At 43.6% G+C, this 22,415-nt stretch overlaps 2 protein-coding genes across 14 annotated transcripts in view; one reads left to right on the top strand and one right to left on the bottom strand.

The window, feature by feature from the left end:
* LOC103010732 (cathepsin G-like) overlaps positions 1 to 22,415 on the bottom strand; it is a 29,194-nt gene that overhangs the window by 5,759 nt on the left and 1,020 nt on the right. Inside the window, exons 2-8 of one of the 13 annotated variants that reach the window (XM_057543185.1) lie at positions 12,280 to 12,331; positions 11,751 to 11,837; positions 10,326 to 10,366; positions 10,016 to 10,072; positions 9,168 to 9,598; positions 8,760 to 8,872; positions 8,493 to 8,629 (exon numbers count right to left, since the gene is read on the bottom strand). The gene's annotated coding sequence lies outside the window, so the exon portion shown is untranslated. Of the gene's footprint in view, positions 1 to 8,492; positions 8,630 to 8,759; positions 8,887 to 9,167; positions 10,367 to 11,750; positions 11,838 to 12,279; positions 12,332 to 22,415 lie in introns of those variants that run through there. The other 12 variants (XM_057543187.1, XM_057543189.1, XM_057543188.1 and 9 more) reach the window with 12 other exon arrangements.
* Positions 8,786 to 11,570, top strand: CMA1 (chymase 1). Its single transcript, XM_007180660.2, has 5 exons — positions 8,786 to 8,843; positions 9,460 to 9,610; positions 10,351 to 10,486; positions 10,706 to 10,960; positions 11,427 to 11,570. The coding sequence occupies exons 1-5, from the start codon at positions 8,786 to 8,788 to the stop codon at positions 11,568 to 11,570; spliced, it is 744 nt and encodes a 247-aa protein (XP_007180722.1).

Genomic DNA, 22,415 nt, shown 5'->3' with positions numbered 1-22,415 from the left:
TGAATAAAGTTAATAACAGATTAGACAAAGATGAAAATAGAATTACTAACCTGAAATGGCTCAGAAAGAATTGTCAAGAATAGAGCACAGACAGGCATAAAGATAAAAATATAGAAAATAGTAGAATTAGAAGGTTGAAACATATGTTGAATTAAAGTTCTAGAAGAAGAGAGAGAGAATGGGGGGGAAAAGTAATATATAATGAGATAGTGCTTCAGATTTTGTTAAAACTGATGACGAAAATGCAGTCAGAGGTTAAAAAAATACAAATAAATCTCAAGCAGAATACAGAAAAGAAATCTATACCTAGAAATCGATATTATATAGAAATAGCAGAAATCTTAAGGACAAGTAGAGTAAGATAGATTACACGCTTTCAAATGAATGGCAGAGCAAAGGCAGAATTTTCAACAGCAGCAGTGAGTGGATGCTACTCAGGAAGAAATGTCTTCATAGTCATTTGAGAAGATTTTAAAGCACATCTTATAAACTGATTAGTAATGTTACAGAATTTATGAATAGCTGATGAAAAAAACGAACACATATAGAACATCTTACCCAACAAAGGCAGATTACACACTTTACAAGCACATATAGATGTTGACCATAGATTAGGCCATAGATTAGGTCTCAAAAATGTTTAAAGGATTAAAATGATACATCATTTTTCATAGACCACAATGAGTTTTAAGTCAGAATTTCATAACAAGAATATGAGCAGAAAATCCTTATATTTTTAAAACTAATGAAATAGACTGCTAAATACAGAGGATCCTTGAACAACAGGTATTTGAAATGGACAGGTCCACTTACACATGGCTTTTTCTCAGTAGTAAACACTAGAGTACTACACTACCCATAGTTGGTAGCAAAACCACAGAACAGAGGACCAACTATAAGTTATACTTGGATTTTCCACTAGGTGAAGGGCCGATGCCCCTAAACTCCCACGCTGTTCAAGGGCCAAATGAATCATGAGTAAAAACATAATGGAAACAAAAAATGAGTTCAAAATGATTAATAATGATGAAAATAATTTCTAGTAAAATTTGTTGGGTATATGTGAGTAAAGATGAAACTTGACTAACACTATACCTCAAATTAATTAATTTAAAGGTAAAAACTTAAAACTTTGGATATAGGAGAATTTCTTTATACACTTAACATTGGGCAAACAATTTTATACAAAATATACAAAGCACTAACCATCAATAATAATGCAAAAATTGACCTACATTAAATGTTTGTTGTGTATATATGAATAAAGATGAAATTCTGGTTACACAGGACATGTTTTGAATTTTTGAATTTTATTTTATTTATTTTTTTATACAGCAGGTTCTTATTAGTTATCCATTTTATACATATTAGGGTATATATGTCAATCCCAATCTCCCCATTCATCACACCACCACCCCCCGCCGCTTTCCCCCCTTGGTGTCCATACGTTTGTTCTCTACATCTGTGTCTCAATTTCTGTCCTGCAAACCGGTCATCTGTACCATTTTTCTAGGTTCCACATATATGTGTTAATATATCATATTTGTTTTTCTCTTCTGACTTACTTCACTCTGTATGACAGTATCTAGATTCATCCATGTCTCTGCAAATGACCCAATTTCGTTCCTTTTTATGGCTGAGTCATATTCCATTGTAGATATGTACCACAACTTCTTTATCCATTCGTCTGTCGATGGGCATTTAGGTTGCTTCCGTGACCTGGCTATTGTAAATAGTGCTGCAATGAACATTGGGGTGCATGTGTCTTTTTGAATTATGGTTTTCTCTGGGTATATGCCCAGTAGTGGGATTGCTGGGTCATATGGTAATTCTATTTTTAGTTTTTTAAGGAACCTCCATACAGTTCTCCAGAGTGGCTGTATCAATTTACATTCCCAACAACAGTGCAAGAGGGTTCCCTTTTCTCCACACCCTCTCCAGCATTTGTTGTTTGTAGATTTTCTGATGATAGCCGTTCTGACTGGTATGAGGTGATACCTTATTGTAATTTTGATTTGCATTTCCCTAATCATTAGTGATGTTGGGCAGCTTTTCATGTGCTTCTTGGCCATCTGTATGTCTTCTTTGGAGAAATGTCTATTTAGGTCTTCTGCCCATTTTTGGATTAGGTTGTTTGTTTTTTTAATATTGAGCTGCATGATCTGTTTATATATTTTGGAGATTGATCCTTTGTCCGTTGATTCGTTTGCAAATATATTCTCCCATTCTGAGGGTTGTCTTTTCATCTTGTTTGTAGTTTCCTTTGCTTTGCAAAAGCATTTTTTTTTTTTTTTAATTTTATTTTTATTTATGGCTGTGTTGGGTCTTCACCTCTGTGCGAGGGCTTTCTCCAGTTGCGGCAAGTGGGGGCCACTCCTCATCGCGGTGCGCGGGCCTCTCACCATCGCGGCCCCTCCCATTGCAGAGCACAGGCTCCAGACGCGCAGGCTCAGCAATTGTGGCTCACGGGCCTAGTCGCTCCGCGGCATGTGGGATCCTCCCAGACCAGGGTTCGAACCCGTGTCCCCTGCATTGGCAGGCAGATTCTCAACCACTGCGCCACCAGGGAAGCCCGCAAAAGCTTTTAAGTTTCATTAGGTCCCTTTTGTTTATTTTTGTTTTTATTTCCATTACTCTAGGAGGTGGATCAAAAAAGATCTTGCTGTGATTTATGTCAGTGTTCTTAACAAAAAAAACAAAAGAACCAGTGTTCTTCCTATGTTTTTCTCTAAGAGTTTTATAGTGTCCAGTCTTATGTTTAGGTCTCTAATCCATTTTGAGTTTATTTTTGTATATGGTGTTAGGGAGTGTTCACATTTCATTCTTTTACATGTAGCTGTCCAGTTTTCCCAGCACCACTTATTGAAGAGACTGGCTTTTCTCCATTGTATATCCTTGCCTCCTTTGTAATAGATTAGTTGACCATAGGTGCATGGGTTTATCTCTGGGCTTTCTATCCTGTTCCATTGATCTATGTTTCTGTTTTTGTGCCAGTACCATATTGTCTTGATTACTGTAGATTTGGAGTATAGTCTGAAGTCAGGGAGTCTGATTCCTCCAGCTCCGTTTTTTTCCCTCAAGACTGCTTTGGCTATTGGGTGTCTTTTATGTCTCCATACAAATTTTAAGATTTTTGTTCTAGTTCTGTAAAAAATGCCATTGATAATTTGATAGGAATTGCATTAAATCTGTAGATTGCTTTGGGTAGTATAGTCATTTCCACAATATTGATTCTTTCAAACCAAGAACATGGTATATCTCTCCATCTGTTTGTATCATCTTTAATTTCTTTCATCAGTGTCCTATAATTTTCTGCATACAGGTCTTTTGTCTCCTTAGGTAGGTTTATTCCTAGGTATTTTATTCTTTTTGTTGCAATGGTAAATGAGAGTGTTTCCATAATATCTCTTTCAGATTTTTCATCATTAGTGTATAGGAATGCAAGAGATTTCTGTGCATGAATTTTGTATCTTGCAACTTACCAAATTCATTGATTAGCTCTAGTAGTTTTCTGGAGGCAACTTTAGGATTCTCTATGTATAGTACCATGTCATCCGCAAACAGTGACAGTTTTACTTCTTCTTTTCCAGTTTGTATTCCTTTTATTTCTTTTTCTTCTCTGATTGCCGTGGCTGGGACTTCCAAAACTATGTTGAATAATAGTGGTGAGAGTGGACAGCCTTGTCTCGTTCCTGATCTTAGAGGAAATGCTTTCAGTTTTTCACCATTGAGAATGATGTTTGCTGTGGGTTTGTTGTATATGGCCTTTATTATGTTGAGGTAGGTTCCCTCTATGCCCACTTTCTGGAGAGTTTTTATCATAAAAGGGTGTTGAATTGTGTCAAAAGCTTTTTCTGCATCTATTGAGATGATCATATGGTTTTTATCCTTCAATTTGTTAACGTGGTGTATCACATTGATTGATTTGCGTATACTGAAGAATCCTTGCATCCCTGGGATAAATCCCACTTGATCATGGTGTATGATCCTTTTAATGTGTTGTTGGATTCAGTTTGCTAGTACTTTGTTGAGGATTTTTACATCTATATTCATCAATGATATTGGTCTGTCATTTTCTTTTTTTGTAGTATCTCTGTCTGGTTTTGGTATCAGGGTGATGGTGGCCTCATAGAATGAGTTTGGGAGTGTTCCTTCCTCTGCAATTTTTTGGAAGAGTATGGGAAGGATGGGTATTAGCTCTTCTGTAAATATTTGATAGAATTCACCTGTGAAGCCATCTGGTCCTGGGCTTTTGTTTGTTGGAAGATTTTTAATCACAGTGTCAATTTCATTACTTGTGATTGGTCTGTTCATATTTTCTATGTTTTCCTGGTTCAGTCTTGGAAGGTTATACCTGTCTAAGGATTTGTCCACTTCTTCCAGGTTGTCAATTTTATTGGCATAACATTGCTTGTAATAGTCTCTTAGGATGCTTTGTATTTCTGCGGTGTCTGTTGTAACTTCTCCTTTTTCGTTTCTAATTTTGTTGATTTGGGTCCTCTCCCTCTTTTTCTTGATGAGTCTGGGTAATGCTTTATCAATTTTGTTTATCTTCTCAAAGAACCAGCTTTTAGTTTTATTGATCTTTGCTATTGTTTTCTTTGTTTCTATTTCATTTACTTCTGCTCTGATTTTTATGATTTCTTTCCTTCTGCTAACTTTGGGTTTTGTTTGTTCTTCTTTCTCTAGTTCCTTTAGGTGTAATGTTACATTGTTCATTTGAGATTTTTCTTGTTTCTTGAGGTAGGCTTGTATCACTGTAAACTTCCCTCTTAGAACTGCTTTTGCTGCATGCCATAGGTTTTGGATGGTCGTGTTTTCATTGTCATTTGTCTCTAGGTATTTGTTGATTTCCTCTTTGATTTCTTCAGTGATCTCTTGGTTACTTAGTAACGTATTGTTTAGCCTCCATGTGTTTCTGTTTTTTACTTTTTTTTTTCCCTGTAATTGATTTCTAACCTTAAAGCGTTGTGGTCAGAAAAGATGCTTGATATGATTTCAATTTTTTTTAATTTACTGAAACTTGATTTGTGACCCAAGATATGATCTATCCCGGAGAATGTTCTGTGCGCACTTGAGAAGAAAATGTAATCTGCTGTTTTTGGATGGAATGTCCTATAAATATCAATTAAATTTATCTGGTCTATTGTGTCATTTAAAGCTTGTGTTTCCTTATGAATTTTCTGTTTGGATGATCTGTCCATTGGTGTCAGTGAGGTGTTAAAGTCCCCCACTATTATTGCATTACTGTCGATTTCCTCTTTTATAGCTGTTAGCAGTTGCCTTATGTATTGAGGTGCTCCTATGTTGCATGCATATATATTTATAATTGTTATATCTTCTTCTTCTTGGATTGATTCCTTGAACATTATGTAGTGTCCTTCGTTGTCTCTTGTAACATTCTTTATTTTAAAATCTATTTTATCTGATATGAGTATTGCTACTCTAGCTTTCTTTTTTTTTTTTAATTAATTTATTTATTTATTTATTTTTGGCTGTGTTGGGTCTTTGTTTCTCTGCGAGGGCTTTCTCTAATTGCGGCAAGCGGGGGCCACTCTTCATCGCAGTGCGAGGGCCTCTCACTGTCGTGGCCTCTCTTGTTGCAGAGCACAGGCTCCAGACACGCAGGCTCAGTAGTTGTGGCTCACGGGCCTAGTTGCTCCGCGGCATGTGGGATCTTCCCAGACCAGGGCTCGAACCCGTGTCCCCTGCATTGCCAGGCAGATTCTCAACCACTGTGCCACCAGGGAAGCCCCCCAGCTTTCTTTTGATTTCCATTTGGAGTATCTTTTTCCATCCCCTCCCTTTCAGTCTGTATGTGTCCCTAAGTCTGAAGTGGGTCTCTTGTACACAGCATATATATGGGTCTTGTTTTTGCATCCATTCAGTGAGCCTGTGTCTTTTGGTTGGAGCATTTAATCCATTCACGTTTAAGGTAATTATCGATATGTATGTTCCTATGACCATTTTCTTAATTGTTTTGGGTTTGTTTTTGTAGGTCCTTTTCTTCTCCATGTTTCCCACTTAGAGGAGTTCCTTTAGCATTTGTTGTAGAGCTGGTTTGGTGGTGCGAATTCTCTTAGCTTTTGCTTGTCTGTAAAGCTTTTGATTTCTCCATCAAATCTGAATGAGATCCTTGCTGGGTAGAGTAATCTTGGTTGTAGGTTCTTCCCTTTCATCACTTTAAGTATATCATGCCACTCCCTTCTGGCTTGTAGAGTTTCTGCTGAGAAATCCACTGTTAACCTTATGGGAGCTCCCTTGTATGTTATTAGTCGTTTTTCCCTTGCTGCTTTCAATAATTTTTCTTTGTCTTTAATTTTTGCCAGTTTGATTACTATGTGTCTCGGCATGTTTCTCCTTGGGTTTATGCTGTATGGGACTCGCTGCTCTTCCTGGACTTGGGTGGCTATTTCATTTCCCATGTAAGGGAAATTTTCGACTATAATCTCTTCAAATATTTTCTCAGGTCCTTTCTCTCTCTCTTCTCCTTCTGGGACCCCTATAATGTGAATGTTTTTGCGTTTAACGTTGTCCTAGAGATCTCTTAGGCTGTCTTCATTTCTTTTCATTCTTTTTTCTTTATTCTGTTCCACAGCAGTGAATACCACCATTCTGTCTTCCAGGTCACTTATCCGTTCTTCTGCCTCAGTTATTCTGCTATTGATTCCTTCTAGTGTATTTTCCATTTCAGTTATTGTATTGTGCATCTCTGTTTATTTGTTCTTTAATTCTTCTAGGTCTTTGTTAAACATTTCTTTCATCTTCTCGATCTTTGCCTCCATTCTTTCTCCAAGGTCCTGGATCATCTTCACTATCATTATTCTGAATTCTTTTTCTGGAAGGTTGCCTATCTCCACTTCATTTAGCTGTTTTTCTGAGGTTTTATCTTGTTTCTTCATCTGGTACATAGCCCTCTGCCTTTTCATCTTGTCTATCTTTCTGTAGATGTGGGTTTTTTTCCACAGACTGCAGGATTGTAGTTCTTCTTGCTTCTGCTGTCTGCCCTCTGGTGGATGAGGCTATCCAAGACACTACTGACAGTGAAAAGTAAAGCCACAGGGTGGGAGAATTAAGAAAGGGTTTATATCTGGGAGATATATGTTTATATATAAATCATATCTATGTTACCTTACAGGTCACTGGGAAGCCAATAATTTTGAAGTTATACATGGAATTGACAAATCTCTAGGAAATATAACTGAAAGAAACATACTCAGGAAGTTTAAATTGTCCTATAAACATTAAATAAATTGATTCCAGTTTCAAAAATATTCCAGCAAGTACAGCCCCAGGCTCACATGGCTTCACTGGAAATATGTAAAAAAAAAAAAAAAAATTCAAAGAATGGTATACAATTTCTTTTGGAGAGTAGATGCTACCCATCTCCCTTATGAGACTAGCAAAACTTCGATGCCAAACCCAGTGAAGACAATATCCACAAATCAATCACTGTGATACACCACATAAACAAATTGAAGAATAAAAACCATATGATTGTCTCAATAGATGCACAATAAGCTTTTGACAAAATTCAACACCCATTTATGATAAAAACTCTCCAGAAAGTGTGCATAGAAGGAACGTACCTCATCATAATAAGGGCCATATATGACAAACCTACAACTAACATCATACTCAAAGGTGAAAAGCTGAAAGCATTTCCTCTAAGATCAGGAACAAGACAAGTATGTCCACCCTCACTATTTTTGTTCAACATAGTTTTGGAAGTCCTAGTTATGACAATCAGAGAAGAAAAAGAAATAAAAGGAATCCAAATTGGAAAAGAAGAAGTTAAACTGTCACTGTTTGCAGATGACATGGTACTATACTTAGAGAATCCTAAGGATGTTACCAGAAAACTACTAGAGCTCACCAATGAATTCTGGAAAGTTGCAGGATACAAAATTAATACACAGAAATCTCTTGCATTCATATACACTAACAACAAAAGATCAAAAAGAGAAATTAAGGAAACAATCCCATTTACCATCGCATCAAAAAAAAAATAAATCACCTAAGAATAAACCTACCTAGGGAGACAAAAGACCTGTACTCAGAAAACTGTAAGATATTGATGAAAGAAATCAAAGATGACACAAACAGATAGAGAGATATACCATGTTCTTGATTTGGAAGAATCAGTATTGTGGAAATGACTATGTAGACCCAAAGCAATCTACAGATTCAACGCAATCCCTATCAAACTACCAATGGCATTTTTCACAGAATTAGAACAAAAAATTTTACAATTTGTATAGAAACACAAAAGACCCCGAATAGCTTTTTCCTGAAACTCTTGATTCATTCACATGTGTGTAAGTTTATGTTCATGTACACACACATAAATATAGTATATGCATTGGGTCGTTTTGCAAAATGTATTTCCTACTGTGGGTCATGGCCGTAAAAGTGCATGTGCTTTCTGAATGTGCAGTGTAAAGACTTTCCCCCACCCATGTCTGTGATGGGGCTTTAATGAGCTTCCCTACCTGGGAAAGACATGATCCCTCCATCTCCCACCACAGATGAGGCACCAGGCTTGAGAGCTCATCCCTGAAGCCAAGACTCAGGAGTTCAGGACTCAACCTTGTCTCCAGCAAAACAGAGGGCATCTCTGGGGGAACCTCTGATTAGAAAGATAACCAGCTCAGAATGAGAGAAGAAAAGGTGACCATGCAGTTCCTGTGGTTACCAGCCCTGCCCTGCCTTCACTTGCTGGGAGTTATAAACCCAAGACTGGAAAATAGAAGAGGCACCTGTCCTGGACGGCCTCTCTGAGAAGATGCATCATCTTCCTCTCCCCCTGCTGCTCTTCCTCCTCTGCTCCAGAGGTGAAGCTGGTGAGTGTTGGGGTCATTCCATCTGGAAGCTGCAGCATCAAGACTAAATAAGATGTTAGTCTGAAAGTAGCTGACTCTTAAACAGAACCCCAGATCTCTCCCCAAGAGCCCAGAGTGAAGTTTCCACTGGGGTTGTGGCCACCCATTCTCTGCAGCCTGTGGTAGTTCCCAGGAACAAGGAACCCCACTTTGATCGGGGGAAAGCCCAGAGCAGGCAGGATGAAGGGGGTGTCATCTCTTTATATAACGTGTGACACTGTGCTTAAAGTCCTGTGTTGCCTTCACCTTCTGGCCTTGTAATTTGGCCGATCTGTGAGCACTCACGGGCTATGAAGACGGTTGAGACAGGAACCTGGAGAGCTTGTCTTGCACGGTTGCAGAGGAGAGTCGAGCAGGTGCAGAATGGGAGTGGGGGAAATCCGAGGTGAAACACGACGGCATGGCATCTGAGGCCGAGCTGGCTGCCGTGCCTGGAGGAAGAAGAGCAGGTACCAGAGCCCCCAGAGAGGGAGGATGGGCAGATCACAGGAGGAGGATGCATTCGAAAGAAGCCTCTCCCAACTTTAACCCAGCTTGTGCATTCTCTGTGTTCAAGCCCTGGGGTGCTCTGTTCCAGGCGACATCATCGGGGGCACAGAGAGCAAGCCACACTCCCGCCCCTACATGGCCCACCTGGAAATTGTCACTCCCCAGGATACGCTGGTGGCTTGTGGTGGTTTCCTGATAAGAAGGGACTTTGTCCTGACGGCTGCTCACTGTGCAGGAAAGTGAGACAACAGGGTCCTGTTTATCTCCAAATGGGAGGTAAACAGCCAGAGGGGCAACCAGGGACACCCCCTGGGGGGCCTGAGGGGGAGCTCCTGGCTCTGGGTCTCTTCAAGGAGAGGAAAGACTTGGGCTTAAGGAAATCGGTCTCATAATTGAAGAGCTCCCCTGACACTCAGTCACTGTGAGCTCAGCTCCCCTCAAAGGAAAGGCGACCCCATCCCAGCACCCCTCTTCTAAAAGTAGCTCCCTCTCCCCGACCCCAGCACATGAGATATGGACTCACTCTTCAGGGTCCCACCCAGTTCTCTGGGCCACTTCCTCTATGTGCTTTTCAGGAACACTGGCCTTCAGTTCCCAGGGACCTGAACCCATCCTTTCCATGGGAGACAGAGAACAGCACCCACCTGAGACACCAGCACTTCCCCCTTCCCTCTGACACCTCTGGCTCCAAAGGGCTGGCCCTGAGTAGGAAATGCCAATCCTGTCCCCTGGGTCCTCCATGGCCCGCTCAGTCCCCAGCAAGTCCCAAGGGTCTTGGAAATTGTCTCTGTTCCCTGGGAAAGCTCTTCCCTGAGTAAAACCTGAGCCCCTCCAATACCACAAGTGGCCCAGATAAGGGGGGCTGGGAAGAAACCGTTGACCCTGGGAGAGACTCTGTTCCCTTTTCTCAGAATGGGCATATCTCAGGAGAAAATCACACTGTCACTGTTTTACCTTGTCCTTCTTCTCCCTCACGAAGGTCTATAATGGTCACCCTTGGAGCCCATAACATAAAAAAGAAAGAAGACACATGGCAGAAGCTTGAAGTCGTAAAACAGTTCCCTCACCCAAAATACAATGACTCTATTGTTCACCGTGACATCATGTTACTGAAGGTGGAAATTCTTCTTCCCCTTCTCCACTTCCTGTTCTCCAGGGCTTCCCCTTCAGGTCCCATTGCCCTGACATTTCCCCAACCTGCCCCTGGACAGCGCCCCTCAACTCCCCCCTTGGAAGTGGCTGTAATGTGAAACAACCTGCCCTGTCCCTCCCTGATTGCCTCCAGTTGCCCCCAAGCCCATTTCTAGCTCTGACAGCCCTCGTTTCCTTCACAGCTGAAGGGGAAAGCCAACCTGACCCTGGCCGTGGGGACACTCCCCCTTCCACCCCAATTCAATTTCATCCCACCCGGGAGAATGTGCCGGGTGGCTGGCTGGGGAAGAACAAATGTTCAGGAGCCGGGCTCCAACACTCTGCAAGAGGTGAAGCTGAGTCTCATGGAGCCCCAGGCCTGCAGACACTTCACTACTTTTGACCAGAATCTCCCGCTGTGCGTGGGCAATCCCCAGAAGACAAAATCTGCATTTAAGGTGATCCTCAGACTAGGGTTTTCTCCACAATCACTGTTCAGGGTCCGGACATCTCCTGGAAGGAGATGGAGTCAGAAGAGTGTCAGCCGGTGACAAAGTTTGAGATCACAGGACTGAGGAGCTGGAAACGTCCCTGTGCTGATCATCCTGCCGCGGCCCCATGCAGTCTCTGACTATCCCTCCCAGGCTGCTACACAGGGTCATGGGGCGCCAGGAAGGAAAGCAAGAAGCAGCATCAGACAGAGACATAGAACCTCATGAGGAACCAGGGTTCCCGCCACTGATGCTATTGGGTTGCCCAAAAAGTTCGTTCGGGTTTTTCCATAAGATGCTATGGAAAAATCTGAACGAACTTTTTGGCCAACCCAATAGGTCTGACCAACTCAGAGTTGGGACCATGGGGAGGAGTGGGTGGTTCCCTGGCTCACCTTTCCCCTCTCGCTCCCTTTCCCTCTCTGTCCCACAGGGAGACTCAGGGGGCCCTCTTCTCTGCGCTGGGGTAGCCCAGGGCATTGTCTCCTATGGACAGTCGGATGCAAAGCCCCCTGTCATCTTCACCCGGATCTCCCATTACCGGCCCTGGATCAATAAGGTCCTGAAAGAGAATTAACCTGGAACCTGGGTCAGCCTGAAGGGAAATCTGGAACCGGATCCGAGCAGGTTCTCTGTGCCACTCATTCTGGATCTGCCTCTGGTTCCTGCTCAAGTCCCACCACATCCCTAAGCCTCAGGAAGGCTCCTCCAGATCACAGAATTCCCAATAATTCCCAATAAATGCCCGCTTCCAGACCTGAGCGTGTGTCTCCTCTCTCTGCTGCTCTCTCCTCCCAGCGTCAGGCATTCCATAAGCCTTGAAAGGGGTGGGTGTGTGATGTGTCTGTGAGAGAGACAGAGACGGAGAGGAAACGGTGAAGAAAAATAGGAAAGAAAGAAGAGAAAGGGATTCCCTGGAGAGGCAGGACCCGTATTTCCAACATAAAGAAGAAATTACACCAGATCCTTCCTTGCCTTCATCGTCAACTCAACACCAACTCTGATTTATCTTTAAGGATATTCAGAATCACTAAGAACATTTCGAATTGTAGGATGTTTAGAGCATCCCTGACCTCTCCACTAGATGTCAGTAGCAACAGTCTCGTCTCAACCAACTTATGAATCAAAACCATCTCCAGGCTTTGCTGTATGTCCCCTGGGGCTGTGGTTGGGGAGGGGTGAGGGAGCTGGGCAGGAATCACCCTCAGCTGAGAACCCCCAGTTTAGATGCATTTGGCACCGCGTTGGGCCCTCCTCACAGTCCCCCTCGATAGGAAAAGATCTACCATCTGTGGAGCTTTGATCTGAGAGGCAGAGAACATCATCTGTCACTCATTTCTGCAAAACAAAAACATGGAACAGATAAGAGGAGGGACAGCATCACGAGTTCTGCACGAACGACAGTCACAAACGGCTGCTCCGTAACCAGCAGGAAGATGAAGGCCTAGAGCCTGCTTGGCCTCCAACTCTTGCCAGTTGAGGGACCGGCTGGAGGAGAGAAAAAGGGCGGGACAGGGACAGACACAGCAGGAGCCTGTGGCTGATACCACTCCTCGCTTCTGAGGGCATGGTGATTCCCTTCAATTAAGTGAACTCTTCCCAGAAATTCATCTTTAATAAAGAATCAGAGATATACACAAAAGTTTATGAATAAAAATTTTAATCTCAGCATTTTCAGTAGTAGAAAAACTAGATTCCCAGCCATGGAACAAAGTTTAAATAATAAATTCATACGACTGAGTATTTTGAAGTTATTAAAAATTTATTTCAAAACATTGAATCATGTAGGAAAATGCAATGTAATAGAATGCTTTTTAAAAGCAACATAAATATCTCCCTGTAGTAGAATCTCAATTTTTGTAATTATATATCGTATGTATGCATAGAAAGACAACTAGAAGAAATTAACATCAAAATAATTATGGTGGTTATTCTAGAGGCTAGGATTAATAACTATCTTTATTTCCTTTATATGCTGGCTCCAAACCCCTGGTATTCTAACTATAGCTGACTCAGTACCATACATGGACCTACCTGTGCATAAGCACATACACCCATTCATTCTCCCGTTGGTCAAGGTTTGCTCTGTAGGGGGTAAATACCCTTGCACTTCCAGATCGCATCACTCAGCCCATATCCAGGATGTGGCTAAAGAAGCTAAGCCTTCATGGGAGCCCTTGGGTCAGTGCACAGGCATGGTGGTCTCTCCTTGTCAATTAGCGCCTTGCATGGACGTTCTTTTGTCTTTAGCAAAGGTAGTGGTGGCCAGGGATTTATACCCATGGGAATGGTGTGAGCTGGGAAGTATAGCTGATTGAGCTGATCAGAGGTAGTGGATAAAATGGTCCTGACGAAGCCTTCCCTATGCCACCCAAATCCACTTGCACCTTCTTACAGTATCTGGATCTTGCCTGAGAACAAGATGCCCATCCTTCTTTCCTGAGAGGGAAGGTACCAGTTCAAACCTTCAGTTTAATAGCCAATCACAGTCTCCTAAAAAGACCTAAAGAGGGTTGGTAAATCAAGCTACAGGGTCCTGTGCTACAGCTGTTCCCGGGTCTTAATTGATATTTCTCATCTCACCCCTCTACCACCCATTCTAGATTTCCCTCCCCTTTGGCCAACACTTGAGTCGGCCTGGGTTATATGTCTGCTGGGGTTACCCAGACCTCTAACCCTGAGGGGGCTGAGTCTTTAGTTGCCTTATATTTGACAGGTTTGACTAGTTGCCGTTGCCCATTTGTAATGATCACTGAGCACTAAAGTACAAGGGATGTCCCCAGCGAATCCCCTGGGTTCAAGTCATGCTCTTCTCTTCGCCCTTTGTACAGCAACAACCCTAGCTTCTCACAGGCCTCACGGTCAATTACTCCAGCCAGTATAGTACCTCCTTTCTTTGCCTGCTGGTCCACTGGTATGAGGAGCCCAAAATGGCCAGGTGATGGTCACAACTGCCAGTTCATGGAGCCTTTACCACCTCCCTTGGTGAAAGCATTTTCTTCCTAAAAATTCGGACTCACAGCAACATGGCTTTTAACTTTACTCACTCCATGTAACTCCAGTGAAAGCTGCAGTAACTAAAAGAGCCATGCTTTATGGAAGTGAGTGCCCTCTCTCTTTCTCCTTCTCCTTTTCTAACTTTTCGTCCACCTTCTCCTTTCCTTCCATCTCTTCCACCATCCCCACACCTACCCAAACCAGGCCAGGTCACAGATAAGCCAATATCGATTCATCAGAAGTGGCCCTAAAGGTGATCCTCAGTCCCATGGCTTCTGGCAGTCTCTATCCCTTATACCCTCTTATCTACACCAAAATCATGTTTGTGACAAAAACCCAGAGAGCTCTCCTGAGCCCGAGGCCTTAGGACAAAGTGGGAAGCATCATGGGCCTGCAGGTCTCCAGAATCTCAGGTCTAATTAAGTCATCCACAGGAAATGAAAGGTATCAGGCCAATGAATGAGAGGCCAGTACAGGGTAGGATATCTCCAACCCAGGAAAGGGATGCTTAGGCTTCAGCCAAACCTGGCCCTAGAGCCAACTCTGAGTGCACCTGAAATCCAGCCTGTCACTAACACCAGAGTGACCCCAAATTTCTAGAGAATTCTAGCCAGAATTTTTGAAATTAAGCCAAGCCTCCCAACAAAAGCTTTTCTTAACATTCTTTGCCACATACTTGATGCTTATCACCACCTACCGCTGGAACCAGGACTGGGAAACCAGCCCAGAAGCCCTCCAGTCCCAGGATACCTGACTAGAGCCTATGGTGAATGCCGGGCCACAGTTCTGGGATCATCAAACAGACTTCACTCTAATTTATAGGAGACAGGAGGACAGGCCTTCCTGCCTGGCTCCTCCTTCTGAAGTAACTCTCCTGCCTCCATAGCCTCCCACACCTAGGCTCCCCACACTGAGGGACTGCCAACATCTCCCGCTTGCTCCTGCCTCAGAGCTTGGGAGTCCTAACTCCAAATCTAGTTAGAAATGCAATACAATGCGAATTGAAGAAAGCAGAATATTCAAAAATGTACATTCACTTTGACTGCAACAGTGTGGAATACTGTACGTTTTGGGAGAAAACTGGACAGAATTCTTCAGAAATGGACATAATTGTGTCAGAATTATAATTAAATAAATGGCTTATCCATTCTCTTTACAATTATTTCTATATTTTTACAAATGACCAAAAAAATGAAAAATGCAGAGACACAAAAGTGCTTTCTGAAACTGCTTAGATGCTCAGCGAATGATCTTATCCCTGTTACTCCCATACACAGCACAGTCCCCAGGGAGCAGGGAAACCACAGGACACAGTGCCATGCTGTCCAGGAAAGAAGATGGGGGAGGGTAGACTTCCTCAGGATTGTCCAGAGGCTGTGCTGGGAGGGACCAGCTATGGGAGAACTTTAAGGATGCCCTGAAGGCAGTGTCTGGGTCTGCCCCGGGCCATGAGCCCAGAAAATAAGAAGCTCTTCTTGGACACAGAGTGTGGAAAAAGCTGTTGATGCCACACTGATCTCTTCAACCAGCTCACCCAGAAAAGACAAGATCAACCATCAGTGCAGATTTGATTCAGAGATGCAGAGAAAGTCATGGCTCCAGCTGTCAGATGCTGGGGCCTGATAAGAGGAAGGAAAACTTTACAACATCTGCAGGAGAATTAGCCCCAATAGAAGAGGATTTCCCCATGCCATGGAAAAGAACAGCCTAGGACCTGCCCAGCACAAACACTACACAATTACAGTCCAAAGCAGACAGCTTCCCTGGGTTCTACCAAAAAGGCAGGGACAGAAGTGAGGAGGCTAGGGACTTCCCTGGTGGTCCAGTGGTTAAGACTCCACGCTTCCACTGCAGGGGGCACGGGTTCAATGCCTGGTCAGGGAACTAAGATCCACATGCCGCGAGGCGCAGCCAAAAAATTAATTAATTAATTAAATTTTTAAAAATGAAGTGAGGAGGCTCAACAGTGTACCTCCACCCAGAGCTGAGCCTTCACCTAAGGCAATGGGAGCTGTCTCCCTCCCTCTCTGCCTCCCACCATTCCCCTGGCTACCTTGGCGCCCTCGCCATCCAGCCTGATATAGAGAATTGGTGGATAAACCTAAGGAAATCTCCCAGATATTAGAGCAAAAAACAGACTGAAAAAAAACTAGAGAAATAAAAAGAAAATTGGAGCACCAGTCTAGGAAATTCAACACCTGAATGACAGAAGTTTGCATCAGCATAAAATTAAAACATTTTCAAATAGTTTACTTCCCAGCCCCCTTTCTCAGCACTGGAGGATGTGCTCCACCAACACAAGAGAATAAACCAAGAAGTGAAGAGAGATCCCAGGATGACAGCCTTTGGTGTGGGGAAAAATCAAAAGTGGGGAATGGGGCTAGTATTTTCATAACGTTCTTGCAGAATCACTTAACGATTTAACTATCTGCGTGCATATTTGATAATAATAAAGCACAGCAAAAGATAGGTGTCGAGTAGCTGATTTACTGGGGAATAGAGCATTCCAAATGCAGAGGGCTGGGAAGGGGTACATGTCCGCCAGATGGCACCACTGAGCAGCAGGCAAGACAGCGTGGGAGACAACCAAAGAGCTTGTATGTTGGGTGGATGGTGATAGAAGACAGGCATTCCAGGCACTGCAAGGTTAACTGGGTCTCATTTTAGATCTGGTGGGAAGACATTTCTGTGCATCACCAGCAGAGATGCAGGTAATGATTGCTGTAGGCGGTGCTGTCAGCAGCCAATGGTCTTTGCACAGAGCTGCAAACCAAGAGCGGCTGGAAGGCTACTTTATGCCTTCCAACCTGGGAGGCATAAAGTCAACCTGGGAGGGGCGGGGGGTTGTCCCACCTTCTTCCAGGGAGGCCAGCACCACCTGGCTTGGAGAGCCAGATGTCCAAGCTCAGGGCAGAGGATGGGGAGGTGCAAGCAGGCAGGCTTTGTTTGACCTGGTCTCCTCTCCCTGCCAGGCTTCACCTCTTATGTCGTCCCAGGAGTCCCCGCCTTGCTCAACACTCAACTTACAGTGCTTTTCCTTTCCTCCTGCTTTTTGCCTTCTGCTGCTTGGCCTTTGTCTTCACAGAACCCAATTCAAGGTGAAAAACTATGATTCGGACACCAAACCAACCCATGAGGCTCAATAAGGGCACTTGGTCATTCACTCACAGAGGAATGTGCGATTGGCCTATCTGCCTATAAGTATTGATATTATAATATCAAATTATAATATATTATTATGATTCTCATCATCATATCGAGCATCATCAATGTTGTTAGTCGTCATTATTGTGGTTGTTACTGTTGTTATTACTGACTGCTGTTATTGTGGTTGTTAGAAAATGTTGAATAAAGTTTCTCTATCCGTGACAAAAAAAAAAAATGTCAGCCCTAAGCCAAGGAAGAGCAGGCTCAGTGCCAGGCAGGGCTGGGCAGGCAGTCCTCAAGGTCCCCAGGTGCATCAGAATCCAGCCCAGGTCCCAAGGGAAGCACCGCACTCTCTCTGCAAGCCCAAGTCTGTGTGACCTCAACAATGCCCAGCACTTGTGGGGAGGCACAGAGGAGAGAGGCAGTAGGGCACTAGTAGGGCAATGTCGCCTACCCTGGCTGAGAGGGGATCAGACCCCTGATTTAGACAGGGCCTCTTCTCAAAAGCAGCCCAACCCTTCACATCCAGCCCAGCCTCCCACTGGACTCAGAGCCCACTGGAAGTCCCGTCACTAGGCAGCCTCGGCTTCCTTCAGCCTGCCCTGGACTTGGGGCTAGGACTCGCCCAGCTGGCCACCTTTTGAGCAAAAATGTGCCTCTCTGCCATGGCCCTGCCCTCAATCCATAAACAAATCGTGCTGTGCACCTACAGTGTCCCAGGCACAGGGAGACAAGAGTAAATAAGACAGGTTCAGTGCCTGCCCTATCAGAGCTCACAGTCTATGAGGCTTTGCCTGATTTATGTAATAATCTCATTTTGAAAAAAATACAAGATGGGAAGTTGCATCATTTGTAGAGAATAATGCAAAGTTCACAAATATTTTTTCATTTAACCCCAAAAGCACAGTATGATTAGAGCTGGAACACTAAGACTTATCGCTGAAAAGTTGTATGGTTTAGTGGTTAAGCATGCCAGCTCTGGAACTGACTGCCTAGGTTCAAATCCCAGCTCTGCCACTTAGTAGCTATGTGCCGACCATAGGCAAAATACTTAATGTCTTTACGCCTCGGTTTCTTCATGTCTGAAATACAGGTATTTATAGTTCCCATCTCATACAGCTGTTGTTAGCATTAAATGAACCAATATTCTGCTTAAAACACAGAAGAGCTCAATATAAGTTAGCTATCATTGCTATCACCTAATCCAAAGCCCTAATTGTGTAATTAGAACCCAGAAAGGTAAAAGGACTTCTACAGTCATACAAAGTTTCTGACCCTTAACCAAGGTTCTATTCTCTCTGTCACTGATCTTCTCAGGAACTAGAAAATTCACTCAAAGGAACTTAACTTACCCACCTGCCACTCTAACCAAATGCTTAAACCCTCCTACCTCATCCTCAGCTGATGATCACCAAGCAAGGTGGCTACTCCACTTTCTGACCATTCAGATTAGAAAGTTCTCAAACTAAAATCTGCTTTTTGCAAACATGGTTCAAAAGGATACCTGCACCCCAATGTTCATTGCAGTGGTGTTTACAATAGCCAAGACATGGAAGCAATGTCCAGCGACAGAGGAATGGATAAAGATGATGTGGTGCTTATATACAATGGAATATTACTCAGCCATTGAAAAGAATGAAATAATGCCATTTGCAGCAACATGGATGGATCTAGAGATTATCATACTAAGTTAAGTAAGTCAGACAGAGAAAGACAAATATCATATGATACAGCTTATATGTGGAATCTAAAAAAAAAATGATACAAATGAAGCAAAAGATGGGTCACAGAGCAGGGAGGAGGGTGGATCTGAAGAGGTGAGTGGAGAATAGGGCCTTTTTCCTGTCTGCACCCAATCCCTGAGAGAACCTTCCATTGAGTCCTTTGGCCTATTCCGTCTCTCACGTCTTCGGTTGACAGTCCTAAAGCCACACCCCTTCCAGGAATCACATCACAAATAAATTACTTGCACTCAAGTCTTTGTTATCAGGGTCTGTTTCTGGGAAAACCCAAACTAAGATACCCCCCGAAATCAAGATTTATTAAATCTGCTCTAATTAGTACAATGTGATGTTGATGCAAAGACAATCAATTAGAGCAATGAAACAGAACGGAGTCCAGAAAAAAGACACATTCATCCATGGACCCTTGGTTTATGGCAAAGGAGGAAGTACAGGGCAGTGGGAAAGGACACTCATTTCAGTGCATATTGCTGGGTCAAGTGAATATCCATGGGGAAAAATGAAATTTGACCCCTATCTCACACACACACAAACATCAGTTCCAGGTGTCCCACACATTAAAAATAAAATAATAAAACTTCTAGACAATATGACAGGAGTATCTTTATCACCTTGGGGTTTAGAAAGATTTCTTCAAGGCACACAAAAATCACTAACCTTAAAACAAGTTTCTCAACCTTGCTCTACTGATATTTTGAACAGGATAAATTTTTGTTGTGGCGGAATGTCCCATGCATTGTAGGATGTTTAAAAGCATCCCTGGCCTCTACCCACTGATGCCAGTAGCACCACCACCACTGCCCCGGTTATGACAATGAAAAATGTCTCCAGAACATTGCCAAATGTCCCCTGGGGGAAATGTTGCCATGTTTGGTGACGGGGGGGACAGAACACACAGTTAAAATTGAATCTCAGATTCAACAACAACAACAAAAATAGTGTGTGTCCCAAAAATTTCCTGGGAAATAATTAAATGTTTTCATTGTTTATCTGATATTCAGATTTAACTAGGGGTCCTGTATTTTATCTGAAATTCACCCTCAGTTGAGAATTACTGTCTTAAAGGAAAAATGATTTGATAAATTGGATTACAAGAAGGACTTCTCATCAAAAGACATCTTTAAGAGAGTGAAAAGGCAAGCCACCCAGTGGAGGAAGATCCTTACGGCACATATGCCAACAAAGGGCTCACATGCAGAATTTATAGATAATGCCTGTCAATCAATAAGAAAAAAAATAAGACAACCCGAAAGAAACACTGACAGACTTGAACAGGAAATTCACAAAATAAGATATCCAGATGGCCAATAAACATATGAAAGGCACCCAACCTTATTAGTAATCAGGAAAATACAAATTAAAACTACAATGCAACTGGGACTTACCTGGTGGCACAGTGGTTAAGAATCCGCCTGCCAATGCAGGGCACACGGGTTCGAGCCCTGGTCCGGGAAGATCCCACAAGCTGTGGAGCAACTAAGCCCGTGCGCCACAACTACTGAAGCCCGCACGCCTAGAGCCCGTGCTCCACAACAAGAGAAGCCACCTCAATGAGAAGCCTGCGCACCGCAATGAAAAGTAGCCCCTGCTCACCGCAACTAGAGAAAGCCCGCGCACAGCAATGAAGACCCAATGCAGCCAAAAATAAAATAAATAAAAATTAATTTAAAAAAAAAAAAAAAAAGTCCATGGGTTCAAGTCCCAATCTAGGTTTTGGCCAGGTTCGAGTCCCGGCACGTGGGTTCAAGTCCCAATCTGAGTTGCTTGGTTTCACTTCTATCTCCACAAACTCTGGGGTCTAAAGAGACTGTTAAAAAAAGGGACCAGGGCTTCCCTGGTGGCGCAGTGGTTAAGAATCCGCCTGCCAAGGCAGGGGACACAGGTTTGAGCCCTGGTCCGGGAAGATCCCACATGCCGCGGAGCAACTAAGCCCGTGCGCCACAACTACTGAACCTGCGCTCTAGAGCCCACGAGCCACAACTACTGAGCCCGCGCGCCTAGAGCCCGTGCTCCGCAACAAGAGAAGCCACCGCAATGAGAAGCCCGTGCACCGCAACGAAGAGTAACCCCTGCTCACCGCAACCAGAGAAAGGCCGCGCACAGCAACAAAGACCAAATGCAGCCAAAAATAAATAAATAAATTTATAAAACGGGGGACCAGAGGGGTTCTAGGCTCCTTTATCTGTTGGGTCTCCATGTTAGGATCTTGGTTGATTGGTTGGTTGGTCCTATCATACTTTAATTAGAAACTATGTGAAATGATGATGTGAATAGCATCTAGCAAATTACATCCCAGAGCCTGAGAGAAGTTGCAAAAATCTGCCCAAGCAAGATGAAGCAGGGGGCATTCACAAAGAGCTGGCATGGGGGAAGGTGCAGAGTTGCCAGCAAACCCCTCATCCTGCCCTGCCCTAGCCCACGCTGAGAGGAAGATCTCTCCCTGAGTCCTGGCTTCCTGACCCGCCCCACAGTGATGGCCTGACCACCCAGAGAGACTGTGCTCAACTCCTTTTGCTGTTTCAGGAAGCAGCTGTGGGGGAAACTGTCCCATTTCAATGAAAGAAGTCCTTGTGATTGCTACAGACTCAGGAGGGACCCTTGTCTTCCTGAAGAGCACCAGGTGCACTTGCCCCTACACCCAGATGTGCAGACAGAAATTTCTCAGGTCTTGTTGTCTGGCTCGGATTTGAACGTTTTAACTGCCAAAGTGTCAGATGGACTTTGACATCTGCGAACAGTTTCACTTAACTAGATCAGTTGGCAAAGGAGAGGCTGAGGAGGAGGGAGAAGCTGATCCACCCATCTCCAGGACCCCAGAGTAAAAAGACTCTAAGGCATTACAAACCTGCTCTCCATCAGCCTCCCAGGGGAGGAGGAGTGGTTGCTGGGATCAGAGCGCTGTCCCTATGTATGTCCCCTCTTACAAGGGGCACAAAGCTCTGGAAGGGATTCCCACCTCACTTCCATAAGGATACTGATGGACCTCCACCCTCCTGAATCTGTGGTCTAAAGGCATCTGATTTAGCAGACTCTCCTCCCCCTCTCCCCACAGCTCCCCACCCCGCACTGTCCCAGGTATTGTCTCCTGTCAACCAGGTCTCTAGGTTACAAAGACTGACTGACAACGCACAAGATAGCCTCAGTCCCAAAGCACACTTTGTTTTTGGTCTCTGGAGAGTTCTTTTATTTTCTAGCTAACTCGACAATGCATTTAAGTGAAGATGTGTTCAATTCTATCCAGCATATCCATTTGTAACGGGAGTGTTTCAGGATTCATATGCCACAAAGTGTTCCTCTCACATATTTTTTTTATATATATATTTTAAAATATTTATCTATTTGGCTGCGCTGGGTCTTAGTTGCGGCATGTGGGATCTTCGTTGCTGTGTGCAGTATCTTCGTTGCGGCATGTGGGATCTTTAGTAGCAGCATGCAGATTCTTTATTTGCGGCATGCTAACTCTTAGTTGCGGCATGCATGTGGGATCTAGTTCCCTAACCAGGGATCAAACCCAGGCCCCCTGCATTGGGAGCACA

Source organism: Balaenoptera acutorostrata, chromosome 3 (assembly GCF_949987535.1).
Source record: "Balaenoptera acutorostrata chromosome 3, mBalAcu1.1, whole genome shotgun sequence".
Classification (NCBI taxonomy): Eukaryota; Metazoa; Chordata; class Mammalia; order Artiodactyla; family Balaenopteridae; genus Balaenoptera; species Balaenoptera acutorostrata.
The sequence above is the reverse complement of the archived record's forward strand: the minus strand, read 5'-3'. Positions and strand labels throughout refer to the sequence as shown.